This window comes from Stegodyphus dumicola, chromosome 9, assembly GCF_044657685.1.
Source record: "Stegodyphus dumicola isolate Sdum_Otavi_A_Nest chromosome 9, ASM4465768v1".
In the NCBI taxonomy this organism is placed as follows: domain Eukaryota; kingdom Metazoa; phylum Arthropoda; class Arachnida; order Araneae; family Eresidae; genus Stegodyphus; species Stegodyphus dumicola.
This window is the reverse complement of record NC_140776.1, coordinates 151,374,428-151,390,466: the sequence shown is the minus strand read 5'-3', so window position 1 is coordinate 151,390,466 and position 16,039 is coordinate 151,374,428. Positions and strand designations below refer to the sequence as shown.

Genomic DNA, 16,039 nt, shown 5'->3' with positions numbered 1-16,039 from the left:
CTAGCGGTTAAAGCCGTCGAGCTAATTCGAACAAAGTCCTGATATTTCAATCCAAAATGGCTACTAAAAAACGTAAAGTCGATTCAGAGTGCCATGCTTTTAATGATAAATGGACCTGGAAATATCTTTTCACAGTTGTAAAAGATAAACCAGTGTGTCTCATCTGTAATGAAGCTGTAGCCGTCTTCAAAGAATATAACATTTTCCGTCATTTCACATCTAAGCATAAGAATTCCAATTACGAAAGAATGTCCGTATATGAAAGAAACCAAAATGCAGAAAGTCTTTGTAAAACATTATCAGACCGACAAACGTTTTTCAAGAAGATAAACAGTATCCAGATCTCAAGATTTCAGTGCCATTCAAACAGAAGTGGATATTTTTACCATGCCTTTCAACGTATATTGTGAAGCAGTGTGGTCAGATTTGCAGCTTGAATTAATTGAGTTGCAATCTAACAATCATCTCAATCAGTTGTTTCTAAATATGCCAAAGTTAGAGTTTTACAAATCATTATCGAAAGTAAGTTTCCCGAATTTAATATCTCACGCCCATAAAATCAGTGCTATGTTTGCTTCATCTTATATATGGGAACAAATGTTTCAACTATGAACCTTAGAAAGAATTATTTCAGAAGTAGACTGACAGATGAGCATTTAGCCTCGCTCCTTCAAATCAGTACATCTCACTTCGAACCTCAATATAAGGAACTTTTAAAAATGAAATCGGAATTTCATTAATCTCATTAACATATTTAAATTGTTATACTTATATATTGTTTTTATAATTTTAGAAAAATTTAGCTTGTCCCGCCAAACATTTTTTTTTTTTTTTTTTTTTTCCCCGATTTTTGGCCCGCAACCGAAAACGTTTGCCTATCCCTGGTCTATATCCATGTAAATTTTCAAAATCCAACAATCAAAATCAGTTATTCTGCAAAGAGTACATTCAAACAAAATATAACGTAGCCAGCGTCATTAAAGATTACTTAGCCAAATAGGCAATTATGTCGGCTTTAATTAATTAGTTAATGAATTAAGAATCAAAGAAATTCTTATCTATTTTAAGGGATATTTATCTATATTTATCTATTCTTATCTATTATCAGCCTTTTTTAACTTAAGTAGTGAACTTCTTTTTACTTGTAAATTTATGATAATGTTTTTTAAAAATTAGAAAATTTGCAATTTTTATATTTAAAATACAGTTCGTTTAATTATATCTCTATTTAAAATGTTTTTACCCTGTTAATAAATACGTTTTTTATGTAACATTACGGTGGAAATATTTCTGTGTATTTTGGGTGCTAAAATTCGACTATACACATCCATGTTGTCTTTCAATCTTTATAAAATTTCCATATGTTTAAAATATAAATTTCATTAGACAGCCTATAGTGCTGGATAATACACTAGCTTTAGGCATTTTTAAAAACCCAAATGCGCTTGTATTGTTCCGTTTCAATTTCTATAACGCTTTATTAGTGTATTTTTGGTTATTTGGTGTGCCGTGAAAAATTTGCTAGGTATATCAATTAATTTATTAAGTTCCCTTTCCAAATAACCTTGTAATGTTTATCAATTCCCAGAAACTGAGAATTTTAAACCATGAAAGAAGTGAAGTTTACTTCAATACAAGGACATTGAGAGTTATCCACAAGTAATATTTGAATGTTATTTTTAATTAAATTAGGCAGACCTTTTTTTATACTGGGTTCTTTTTAACTTTACGAGCAACCTTTATCTTTACAAATAGCTTGTTCACAATCATCAAAATACATTCCGCACTTCTGAATATCAACTGCATAATCTTCCTTGAACATTAAATTATTAATTTCATTATTTCATTATTTTAATTCAAATAATATTTTATTCAGTTGATTGATATAACGTTCAGTAGTCTCTAATTAATATCCTCATTTGCAAAGTTAACAAGCGCAATAAATTTATTGGATGATGTTCTTTTACCACTGTGCATTTTCTCTTCAACAAAGCTGATGATGGAATTATTTCCTTACAGAAATTTCATTCTCTAAAGTAACAGCCTAAGCAAAAACCGATTAAACATATCGACATAGGCAGAAATTATTATCATTGGCTATCAGCCAATATTAAATCGTGTTTGAAAAACTGGGCTTGATGTTCCGTTACCATTTCATGCGGATAGAAAACAAGTAATATCTAAAATTAGGTTCTTATTCACAGAATCATACAATCAGAACAAGAATGCAGCATATTAGAGAAGTAAAAACTATATATAAAAGTTTTCGCTAGCAGAATGCAAATAAATCCGAAAACTGGCATTTCTTATTGATGGTAAACTGGCAAATCTTATCGAAAGTAAGTGTTGATTTCCGATAGGTAATCTACCAACTGAGATCTTCAGAGTCATTCACAACTTTGGATAATTTCTGCTAAACCGTAAAACTCATATAATTCTGATCTCAAGTTGTAAAGACTTTAGGATTTTTTTGGAAGCAGAAGATGTGAAAAATGAGTAATGCCCTCGCCGGGATTCGAACCACGGACCTCTTGAATACGCGTCGAGCGTGCAGACCGCTACAACACGAAGGCATGTTAAGAAGGCGGGAGAAATACCTTATATACTCCCCGTTTTAAAGGGCGACTGGGGATTAGGGGACTCAATCGCCAAATCCCGGCGGCGGAGAATCATCATCCATCACCTTTTTTAGTTCGCGCGCCACTGTAGAGTCATTAGGTTATTTCGAAGCAGGAGACGTGAAAAATGAGCAATGCCCTCGAACCACAGACCTCTCGAATACGCGCCGACTGTGCTGACCACTACACTACGAAGGCATGCTAAGAAGGCGGGATAAATACCTTACAAACTTACCGAAAATCAAAAATGATCTTTTAAGCATGTAAATGAAAATCAGTGAAAACAGGTTTTAAAAATTTATTTCCTGAGAAATATGAAGAATTGCTTTGCAATCTCTTGAAGTAATAAAATATTCGACCAGCTTATATTTTTATAGCTTTTTATTTGTAACTTTTCCCAAATTCTTTTTACAGGTCTCCAGCTGCTTCTCAGAGTGACGGACGAGAATGCCTTGTCCCTTCTCAGTAGAGAAATCGGTGCACGTGTTGTTATTCATGATCCTCACTCCTTACCTTTTGTATCCGAGTATGGAGTTAATGTTCGACCGCGTGATATGACAACAGTGGAGATGTCCATAACCAAAACGAATCGCCTAGATTATCCCTGGGGAAACTGCGAGGAGATAAGTCTAAGCCATGAAGAAGAGCCTTATTCAGTGCTGGTTAGTGCTTTTTTTTTTTTTCGAAGCTGGGCAGATTTATGCTATATAGTATGAATTGAGACTATCTTCTTTACTTGTATTTTCAATATCACTCTCTACCTCTTCTGCTTTTGTAAAATTTGAAATGATATCCGAATCACTCAAACACTGAAAGCCCGGGCTCAACTGAATCGATACCGAAACATTCGTTCGCGCGACCAATTGCATATTCTTCGGCGAGCCTTACTGTCAGTTCGCCATATTCTTGTATTTCGGTTAATGTTAAATTTTTGGTGTTAACAATAAAAAGTTCTTACGCTTAATATTTGTAGCTGTTCTTTATTCATTTTTCAGTTCTAAAAGTTTAAATTGATTTTTAAAAGAAAAAGAAAAAGATATGCGAAAAAATACGTACGAAACAAACTCTTAGTGCTCAATCGTAGTGATGCTTTCGACTACGCATTCGATGTTGAAGCTAAACCTAAAGACACAAAGCAGCGCTTTTTAAGGCATACTAAGGTGGTGCGTGGGTGAGCACCACAAAACACAAATAATTCGCACAGCTTAATGAAATGTACACTCATGAGCGTGTGCGCACTGAAATCAATTTTGATGACGATATATACAGGGTGTCCCGTAAATGTTGCGACAAATTTCTGGGTGAGGTAGGGTCTATCATAAGGATTAAGAATTGCATAGGAACATGTGAGAACGGAAATTTCTCACACCACGCAGTTCATCATCATGGACACTATCGTAACATTAATCGGAATCGCAGAACTACCACGTGCATAAATACACGCCAAACAGGTTTTCCCTCTTTTTGCTGACTACGGCTCGAAAGAGTATGCGGGGTTTCGGACCTTGCATCTCTCACACTCCTTGAATGTTGGCGTCTTTTTTGATGGAAAAGAAGAAGCGAAGCAGCCTGAAAACGAACGAAATATCCGAAATTGCACGAAATATCCGAAATGAGGTGATTATGCTGTAAAATAATCTATCTAGAATTAGCTTTATTACTATGTATTTTTGATCAAAAGACTGTTGTTGTTGTCATGGGGTCGTTACCTCGTAGTGATCAGCTCAGGCCGTGTCCATTGAATCATCGTGCACGTAGCATAAATTTGCTGGGAATAGATGATGTATTTAAAGGAATAGTCCACAAAAACTGTGTAATGCAACATGGAAATGCGTGTGCGAATCGCTGGAAATTTCCAGTGAGATAACGGAAGATGAACTTGGATTTAGATTGACCTTCTATTTTCACAGGACTGTGCAGTTCTTTTATATTTTGGATGCTATGCTATTAATATGATGTATTTAATCCAGATAATGCTTAAGTAATTAAATAAAGTGAGACTACAAAAAGAAATTGTTCTCTGAAGACTTTATGCATTATTTTGGGGTAAGTGAAGCATTTTATTATTCTCTATTTTATGGGTTATAACACAATGTACGAGATATCTCTTTTTGGCCAGCAAATATTGGGCACATGTAATTTTGATTTGATACTTGTAAGTATCTAGTCAAATGGTGACTTACACGCAACACCACAGAACCATGTTCAAAAACGTTATTGTATACGCCAGGGGTGCTGTACAGCCGAGGGCTAGTAGAAAGTGAGGGTTGCCTCATACGAGCAAGTAAGCACTATACGAAGAGAATGGAACGCTATACGAACGGAGAACTTGCAGACGTGCTGTATGGAATAGCTGAGGGTAATAGATAGGCCGCTGCACGCATTTATCCATAACGCATCCCTGACAGACATCAATCATAGTTTGTTTGCACGTCTGCGTCAAAATTTGTGCAACTACGGGTCATTAAGAAGTGGCAGGACAAGTGAGGGCAGGCCACAATCGACTCGCTCGCTCGTTAAGGAAGAAACTGTGTTGGATAAGGTGGAGCGTTATCCAAGGGCCAGCATATGTGCCATTACCTTTCAATTAAGAATGCCTCGTACCAGTGTCCAGCGTGTCTTGTACACCAAGTCCTTCAATGCCTTTTGTCTCCAAAAGCTTCAGTTACTGCTCCCCGATGACCATCCTGAACGTATACGTTTCGCACAGTGGTTTCTGCAAGAAAATACCCGTGGTGTTATTTTCCCAGCTTATTTGTTTTTCACGGATGATTCCACATTCAGTAGGGATGGCATATTCAGTCACCACCATCAGCATTCGTGGGCTCAAGAAACCCCCAACGGTATAGGCACCTCGCGGCACAACAACGCTTCAAACTTAATGTGTGCGCGGGTTTGGTTGGCGACTCTTAGTCGCCTTTTACTGCCTTTTACCATTCAGGTTGAATGCCGCGAATTATTTGATCTTTCTAAAGCAGGTTCTTCCCGGCTTGCTTGAACGATGCTCCATCAAATGTGAGGCGCAACATGTGGTTCCAACATGATGGGGCGCCTTCTCATTTTGGACTGGATGTTCGTAGCCATTTAAACAGATCATTCCCGCATCGATGGATTGGGCGTGGCGGACCGGATTCCTGGCCCCCACGCTCACCGGATTTATCGAACTTTGATTTTTTTTTTGTGGAGAGCCATCAAAAGTGTCCTGTATCACGATCCTGTTGTGTCTGAAATGGTTCTCGTGGCAAGACTCGCCTGCGTAGCTGCTACAATCAAAGAAATTCCCGGTGTGTTTGAACATGTCCGGCAATCAATGGTCCCTTGGTGTCAAGTATGTTTGGCGTCTGATGCTGCAACCTTCGAGTATCTGTCGTAACATTCAAGCTGTCGTACACCATTTGTATTCATGTCCAATAAATGTTTCAAATGAATCACTCTCTTGTTTCCTTTATCATCTTCTACCTCTACTACCACTTATCTCTGACATTTCCGGGCATGGGTTCCTATGCAATTCTTAATCCTTATGATGTGCTCTAGCTCCCCCAGAAGTTTGTCGCAACATTTACGTGACACCCTGTATAGTAAAGATGAAAGCTACTTGTAAGGATATAGTTTCAATTAAGGGCGTTTCAGCATTGCTTTTATTTCTTCACGCTGACGTACACAGTTAACTCAATGCAAGATATATGTCTATTCTTTATATAGTTTTTCAAATTTTCCAGTTTTCAAACTAAACAAGAAAGCTGCGAAAGCAATAAACTTGAAAATCAGAGAAGCGGAGAAGAAATGCGCGGACTCCAATATAAAGAACTGATTCAGAATGATTCTATCTTGGTTTTACCTCAATCTGAGTGATTGGCAATAGTTTTAATAAGCAAATTTAATCACTGTTGTTTGAAGAGTAATGTAAATACCTGCGTTAGTAGCGTTACATGAAAATCACGTAAAAATGATTAATCTAAAAATGACGCAGTCTGAAGAGATCTATTGCAAATATGCTACAAGTTCTTAAGATAGGAAGGGAAAATAATTAAAAAATGTTAAGACGGTATTGCATATTAAAAGTTAGGATTTTTTCTTACCTTTTTTTTTAATCTTATATATAGTGGAAAATAATAAAATAATAAATAAAAATTAAATTTAAGGTCATGTGTGAGAGCGAATCCTAATTATCCTATCTAATAAAAAAAGTGGTTAAGTCATAGAATAAATCCTATTGTACGGGAGAAAAAGAATCGAAACAACTTAAAAGTGGACTGAAAGTTAATTAGTAAAGTCTTCAAAGCATTAGTGAAAGTTTTAAATTCTGCCAAAGGTTTATAAGGTATTTCTCCCGCCTTCTTAGCATACCATCGTGGTGTAGTGGTCAGCACGCTCGGCGCGTATTCGAGTGGTCCGTGGTTCGATTCCCGGAGAGGGCATTGCTCATTTTTCATATCTCCTGCTTCGAAATAACCTAATGTCTCTACAGGTAGACAAAATTTTGAGCAAAAGAAAAATAGTATTCATCTCCCTTGTTTAACGTCTCAAACATAACATGTCAAATGGTACAGCACTTTCATGTGGTGGATAGCACATTTCTACACAGACTTTTCAACCTTTGTTTACAATTAGCAGTTTTTCCAGCACAATGGAAGAGAGCTCGGGTTGTTTTGATTCCTAAAACGTTAGATACCAGAACCCCTTATCTTGATAATATTAGATGCATTAGTCTTTTGCCTACTTTGGGAAAATGTCTTGAAACTATCTTCATTAACAGAATAAATTGGTATTTGGGACAAAAATGCTTTTATAATGATTCTCAGTTCGGATTTACTCCTCGGAAGTCCGCTGAAGACGCCATTATTCGCCTTTGTAATATCTTGCAGTGTGCAAAGAAAATGAAGTATACTACACTTCTTATTTTCCTGGATTTCAAAGGAGCTTTTGATAATGCTTGGTGGCCATCTATCTTAAAAATTTTAAAAGATGCTGGTATACCACATAATATCTATAACCTTCTTAAAAGCTTCTTGAACGAGAGGACTGCTGAGCTTCAGCTTGGGAACGAAGCTAAGGTTTATTCTCTAGAAAAAGGCTGTCCTCAAGGCTCTGTATCCGGACCTACTCTTTGGAACATAATCATAAATGATCTTTTAAGTCATCTCGACGGTTGTTTAAAAATTGCGTTTGCAGACGACTTACTATTAATTTTCCAAGGAAGGATTTTGAATAACATTCTTTCGAGAGCACAAGAAGTTCTAGATTTTGTCTCCAGTTGGGCGATTTCTCATAAACTCACTTTCAATCCTTCAAAAAGTAAAGCTATGCTTGTTCCCAGTACGTTTGATGAACAAAATATTGCTTCTTTGATGCTCGATAATTCTCCGTTGGAATTTGTAGAAAATGTTAAATATCTTGGTGTCATTCTTGACCAAAAATTAACATGGAAAAAGCACATTGAATTCCTTTTGCTAAATGTGAAAAAATTATTAATGGCTTTCACCGAATTGCCAAAAATACTTTTGGAGTAAGCTACGATGTTAAGAAACTCATGTATAAGCAGTGTATTGTACCTTTCATATCATACGGCTGTCGTGCTTGGGAACATGTTCTTGCCAAGAAGGTTAACAAAAGAAATTTAAGAAAGATTCAACGGAGAATTCTTCTTCGTATTATTAGTGGATATAGAACCTTAAGCTATGAGGCTACTTTTGTTCTTGCATGAGTTCCTCCTATTGATTTTGAAATTGCATATAAGAATAATATTTTTGAGTCATTGGCAACTCATGCTTCGGAAGACTGTATTTATGGAATTGTCCCCTTCACTGATCTTCCTCATCCCGCTTCTTTAGAACCCATAAATTTCTGCGATTATAAAGAAACTGCTGAAATAAGTTTTCATATGGTTTTCTTTACAGATGGCAGCAAGATGAACAACAAGGTTGGCCTTGCATTTGTTCTTTTTGAAGGCCATTCCGAGATTTGTTTTCTTAGACACCGTATACGGAATGAATGTACAGTTTTTCAAGCAGAACTTCTGTGCATTTATCTTGCCGTCAAATGGATCCAGGATCATGGGACAACATCCTCAAAGTACCTTATTTGTTCTGATTCTCTTTCTTCTCTTCAACTTTTGAACAGTATTACCAGCTGCGATAAATTAATTATCGAAACCCTAGTAACTGTTAGTTCACTTAGAATTAGAGGTATTGATATCTGCTTTGCTTATGTGCGTGCTCATCATGGTTTCTACGGAAATGAAAGAGCTGATTTCTTAGCTAAAGATGCCTTAAATTTACCCATTGATATCAACATTAGCATTCCAAAGAGTTATTGAAAGTCCTTTCATTATAAAAAGCTTTTAGCTATGTGGAATGAGGAATACATTTCATCTTGTAATGCTGAAGTCACCAAAAAGTTCCTTCCTTCTATTTACCATCCGAGTCTTTCCTCTCGTTAAATTTTAAAGTGTCTCAGTTTTTATTTGGTCACGGTAAATTTGCAAGTTATCTGTTTCGTTTTAATCTACGATCAAACAATTTATGTGAATGTTCAAAAAGAGTTCCTCAGGATGTGGAACATTTGATTTTCTCGTGCCCTACATTTGATGGCCCTAGATTATGCTTACAGAACGATTTGAAAATGTTCGGAGTGACTTGGCCAGTGAACCTATCTGTTTTCGTGAAGTCCAGACTGCTGTTCTCTGCTTTTGTTCGCTTTATTTATGCATGTAATTTTTAATGTTTATTTATACATGTAACCTTTAATGTTCTAATTAACTTACTTCTGTAAGGCCCGTGTTGTACATATGTGGTGCACGGGGAGTCTGTATGTTTTCAAAGGAAAAAAAAACATAACATGTCAACGGGAGAGAGTTTGAAACTTTCAATTTGGTCGAGTAATGAGTTTCGAATACATGTTTTCGTTCCTGTAGACCATCTGAGACTTAAAACCGTTATGCTCCAACTTCGTAACAATAATTAGTATTATATCCAATATAAAGAGTCACAGATGAGTTCAGATCTTCCCCTACATGCATTTGTGCTCAAAGAAAACAAAAATACACTTAAAAAAATTTATCTTTGGAAATATTATATAAAAATAAAAAAGTACTAAAAGCACTAAAAAAATAAATGAAAATAATAAAATTACAAAATAGAAAAAACTTCAAAAAAATAAGAAAAAAGCATTCGCAATGAAATGATCGAAAAAATGATTGTATCCGAGTCCTTTTTACAAAAATAACCGGGCTGTTCTCGATTAACAAAGTTAAATTCTTATTGTTAAATTGACTAAAAATTGCTATAAAGTAAAAATTTTATAACCTAACTGGGAACTGCACAACAAAACACAAAATAAAGAAAAAACTCAATATCTTCATCACGTAATACCACTAAAGATGGAGACTCCCAATGTATATATATATATATATGTCAGTGAGACAATGCCGACTCGTTAGGGGGACTTAGCTTATTTCACTCTCTCCCCAACTCCTCAGATATCATGTTTCGTCCGTGCCATGATAATTCGTCTCGATGAGTCGGCGTTGTTTCACTGACTTTTCAATTATTCATTTTCTATAATTTTTCTAAAATTTTCATTTAATTTGCCTTTAAATTTAATTTGCTTTCGAACTATTACTTGATATACAGTTTTCTTTTACCTATGTGCTTACATTCTTCCCTTTTTCATGTTCACTTTTATCTTTCAAAAAATTTTAATTCCTTTTTAAAAATTTTAAAAAATTTCTTAATTTACTTTTGTACTTTGTTGAAATTGATATTTAAATTGCATTTTTATCGAATTGATGTTGGCTTCAAATTGAAATACCTAGGTCTTGGCTAAATTTGCACATTTTGTGCTGAAAGCATTTTGAACTATTTCGATCAGAGCATTTAAAAACCGTAATTGGCATTGGAACAATACACGTAGGACGAAAGTTGCCGGCGTAAAACATTTGCAAAGAAGAAAACTGTAAATGACCAATGGCAAAACAACCGAGGATAGAAGGAAAAACTTCACAAGTTTCGACAACAACATGGAATCATAACTTTTCAACGTGCTCGTCTTCGCAGACGATAACACACTGCATACGGAGATTTTGAAGGCAGTGAATAACTTAACATTGAAGGTGGATTTCACATTTTATGCCACCTTTCAGTTCTGACAAATCTCGTGGATTTGATGTGTATACATTAGATTTCAGATAACCCTAGAACCAAAAATCCATCGGGGAATCGCGGTGGGCATAAACTGCAAAGTTACGAAAGATGACTCTATCTCCAAAGTGCTGTTGCAGCATTTATCTAGGACACAAGGGGACGTATGGAGAGCACCATCTTAAATCCATACAATGTTATTAGCGACATTTCGTTGCTGCAATTCTGAATTCTTAAGTAATTCTGAAACATTGTTATACACTAAGCACTTGTGATCATGTTTTTATACCTGTGAAAGCGACCTCTTCGAAGAAGTACAGACCGAGAACGAATGTACTTGCGATGCCGCAACTAACAGTCACAAGGTTCGTGTAAGTCTGCTGGTGCCACATTGTGAGGACATTGTTATGTGCTCAGTGAATGAAGGTCTTGGAGTTACGTTCCCAGTTAAGCAGAAATGTCCCTCATTCATCGATAATACCCGAATCGGCCACCTGTTACCTTGCTCATATCTGATGAGGAAAAATTTCGCAAAATCGACAGGCTGTTGGTCATCTTCAGATGCAACATCTGAACGCGCTAAAATTGATAAGAAACATCCGCAGAACAGAGCGCTGGAGGCTGAGGACTGCGGTTTTCGGTATATCCAAACTGAGGGCAACACTTTTTGCAGTAAGCAATGAACCTGCAGAAATCATATTATATTTCCTCAACAACTTCAACAGAATACATGGTCGTCCGGATTGCGGTCTATCACAGGGACATCCAGTTTCTTCAAATTTTTTACCAAATTCCGTAGCTTTTAGGGAACATGGACCTCGTCTTAGCTTATGATTCAGCCAATAAACTTACTCTGCTGCGGCAGCATTTTCCTCTCTCAGATAAAAGTTCTATCAATTCACCTCATTGTTTCCTTGTAAGTGTCATTTTGCTAGTACTTTCGCATACCTGATAGAAGATTGATTACCTGATCTCCCCACATTGCTAAGTAAAAGCTTTCCTAAAGCAATTCTTTGAACATGATATTCTGTGATCGGTATTTATATTATCTATCCTTGTGAAATGCAAAGTCCACCAGCGCATCAGAGGAGGTCTCTGTGTGTTGTCATTGGTTCTTTACAATGCTCTTCTTTGCAAATCTTTTACGCTGGCAATTTTCGTCATTTATGTATCGTCCCAATTCCATTTATACTTTTTCAGAACAATTTACGAAGGAAAAAAATAAACGTTACCATTGGGAAATTTTGGAATGCTTTCACCATAACCGTGAGAGCTATAGTGTTTTGAATCGTCACAATCTAGAGTGCAAACTTTCAAATAACAATATCTGAAATTTCATTTCTATCGATTGAGCGGATAGGCTACTGAGAGTTTATCGGGGAAGTGTTTTCATATTCACCCTGTGTAATGTGTAATTAACTGTCCCATATATCAACTCTGCGCTTAAGTGTGTATCATATTTACATGCTTTATTAAAAATTGCTTTCTTTTAAGCAATACTTTTATGTATGAAAGGTAAAAAACACATTGCACTACCACTGAATTTTATGTACAGCGAGAGATAAATCAAATCTGCCAAACATTTGAAACAAACACAAATTTTCAAAAACGTAGCAACTTTTGAGAGCAATCTTGTTGAGAGATGGTATAAAAATTTTCAAGAAGTAACTCCAAGTTAAGAATTAAGCCTGCTATGCCTGTTATTTTTAGATTCTATGCACTACACATCATCGATAACTCTTTAAGGAACTTTTTGATATATATGTTACGGTGAAACACCGAAATCTGGAGAATGTCGACTTTCACCGGTGAATGTCAACATTCACATAGTCGCTTGATGTATGTCCGAAATATTTTCCAAATACTCTTATTTCTGACTTATACCGGTGAATGTCGACATTCACCATGTACTAATGGTGAATGTTGAACATATAAGAATATTATATTTCCTTCTCCGTAATTCATTCGCGAAAAAACGAACTTGAGACTCAGAATAAGAACTTAAGAATATAAGAACTGAAAACACACAGTACATTCAAAATGAGAAAGGAAAATAATAGAAGTTATAAACTTACCAAATTATGTGATTCAAATCTTATTTATTGGAACAACTTAAACTATTATGACACTTTGAATTGCACAAGCGGCCCTTGCTTTTACAACTGCATTTATTTGTGGAACACTTCCTTTTGGAATGGCAGCGTGTACATATACTCCTCTCTTTTCGACCTACACCAGAGCATACCTGTGATTGTCGACATACACCGGTGAGGGTCCGAATGTACAAGAATGTAAAGAAATACTCGATCTTTCACCGACGTATTTCGTGAATGTTGACATTCTCCGGTGAAAGTTGACATTCTCCAATTTCGGTCTTTCAAGGTAACATATACATAAACAACATTAATACATAACTTTCCCCCCAAAGTCACATCGCTTTTGATTTAACTTTTTTATTACTGTTTGGGAAGACTGATGTATTTAAATTTTTATATTACTTATATATATTTTAACGGTAAAATTGTTGTACACTGATAGTTCTATCCGGGCTTAAATCACAGAGGAAGTGTTGCCAGCATAGGAGGTTCCACGGTTTTCTATGTGTAACATGGATAGGACTAAGTTTTTTTTAAAAAATCATCTACGGATGCACTCCTTCCCAAGCAAATAACCCATGCGAGGTTTGCCGGAATCCATATAGTTCAGTCTTTTAATATGTGTTATAATAAATATAAATCCTCTCACAAATATTCAGAAATCTTGAAGTTTCTTTAATTTTTATTGCTGCACTTCTTTGCAATTACAAGTTTTTCCAATGCTTATGAGATGGAAGGCATGGTTTAATTGAATGTAATTTCATTGAACATACTATGTTTTGGTACTATATTACCTAAAGTTACCTTGTTTGTTTGTTTTTTTTTTTTTTTCCTAACAGGGATGTGAAAAGACATGTGCGTTGATATATATGACAAAAATATGTAACTGCACCATGAGGCATTTACTTCGTGAAACTGTCGTTTCAAGAAATAATATTCAGTATCCATTATGCAACATCAGTAATCTAAGAGAAAGTAAGTACTTTATTGTAAGAAATCCTTCTAATTTTAATTTTTGATTAAACATATTCACAAAAATGACAGAATTTTAATTTAAATGAACCATTTGCTGAAGTATACGCAGATGTTCTACAGTAAAAGAAAAAACATATTTCATTTCTAGCTGAACTTGTGTGACTTACAGTTTGAAGAACTCTTTAACTATCTTTTCAATCGATAAACTTATATGGCCACCTTTGCCATTTCACTTTAGTCAGGGTGATTATTTTGTAATTCTTTATCTTTCGAAGAAATAAAATGAAAGAGGTTCTAGCGTTTTGAAGTTAATGGGAGTTGATTATATATCTTAAATATTTGGCTCTTTTCTGACTATGAAAATTTTAAGCACGCAACATGAAAAAAGTGAACCACTTCATTATGCCCACCCATTACATTCTATGCCGTATTATTCTGCAAGCTATGCTCTCAAAAAAAAATAGACAAGCGGGTGATTTAACGACAAAGACAAGTGCTGGTAAATATGAAATACAATATATATTTTTTCACTGTTTCGCTGTTATTTAAATTTTCGAATATATAATTAATAAATTTTTGCGGCGAAATATAAAATTTACTTTTAGAACAAAAACAAAATCGAACAGGGGGAAAATCATAGATTAAAGAAAGCAAAAATAATTTTATATGAATCCCATTTGATACCATAAATAATCTTTATTACCATTTTAATTCGAAGAAGAAAAAATAAGCACTGACGAATTTTATCAACAGTCTGATCAGGCCGGTGGTCGCCTCGAAAGTGAATGGTTGTTTTACACATGCAAAGCATGGAATTAATGGTGTTCGATAAGGTATGGGGCGATTTTAATCCCTACACTAAAAAACGTATTTTGCAACTGAAGATACCTCTACGCAGACTATAGTTTAGCAGCAATACCTAATACATCCAAATAAATTTTATCGGATTTAAACTCGAGAAGCATGTAGGCCATTCTATTTACTTTATTGTTCCTTTTCAGGTATCTGGGTTATAAGACGCGCTGAATGAGGTCAGGCAGAGCTGACCGATTCGATAAACAGAGCTGAATCGAAGATAACAGAAATATAAGCCAAAACCAAGGATCTAAACATTTTGTCTCTGTACGTTTATAAGAATACCTACATAATAAGCACTTTACTTTCGTCAGTCTAAAGAAGAGTTGCACAAACAAGCAATCCATCCAGCAAAACAAGCATTCTCTCTCCACTATTGCGCTAAGCTATATCGGTTGCCATATTTTCCCTAAATCAGAAGACATTGATTAGCCATCTGTATGCTAAATCAAAGCCTTGTTTCTTCGAGCTCTATGTTGTTGGGAGGCCAATGCGAGACAAACAACTCGACTATTTGAATTCTGTCGTCATATGTGAAAGCCGCTACGAATTGTTCGTGTCCGGTATTTCTTCCAGTCGCAGTTAACAGTTGCCTGCAAGGTGCATGGCATTTTGACACCCATTCATGACACATAATGGTTTTCGTAGAAGGTTATAGGTCATCATGAACAAGCAATCCTCTAACATCTCTCGGAACCAAACCTATAAGCCTGTAATTACATTCGGCTCCCTTAAGTGGTGGACGAAATTATTCATTAGCTTCGATCGGTTTCTAACCTTCCTATGGATCGCCAAGTGGTATTTTCTAGTACATTGATGAATCAGCATGTTAGCACGAGACACAGATAACCAAGTGCTTCCCACGCGCAGAACATATTTTGCAGAACAGCTCCGAAGGAGCTTCTCGTTTCGTTTTATGAGAGTTTCACGTCGATGTCAATTTTAACGTTATCGTTGTTAATTTAAGTCCTAAACTGTTTTCTATGCCTGTTTTTCTTTCTTTTATTTTCCCAGAAGTGTTAGCCCAGAAAAGATATTAGTCTCGAAGCGGCATTTTGCGTCAAATCACTGTAAACGTATGTATCACTCTTCGAATTGTTGACACCAAATAGTATCGCCGTGCATTATATTTAAAGAAACTAAATAATAAAGAATCTACATAAATGTATGTATGTTTGTCGTACTATGAAGAAACAAAGGTGCCTAGAGTTATCAAATTTTGAGTAACGTCCTCCACCCAGACATCGGCACCTAGATGTCCGAATTTGGAATTTGTTTCAATGTCGATCTCATATTTGGCAAACTTATGACAAATTTTTGGTTAAAAAAACTCAAAGGTTTCAAAGCGAGCAGTAGC

At 35.7% G+C, this 16,039-nt stretch overlaps 1 protein-coding gene across 1 annotated transcript in view; it reads left to right on the top strand.

The window, feature by feature from the left end:
• Nucleotides 1-16,039, top strand: part of LOC118198750 (uncharacterized) — a 58,486-nt gene that overhangs the window by 23,574 nt on the left and 18,873 nt on the right. The window contains exons 8-9 of the mRNA XM_085823131.1: nt 3,033-3,280; nt 13,692-13,827. Of these exons, the coding sequence (XP_085679257.1) occupies nt 3,033-3,280; nt 13,692-13,827 (384 nt within the window). The remainder of the gene's footprint in view (nt 1-3,032; nt 3,281-13,691; nt 13,828-16,039) is intronic.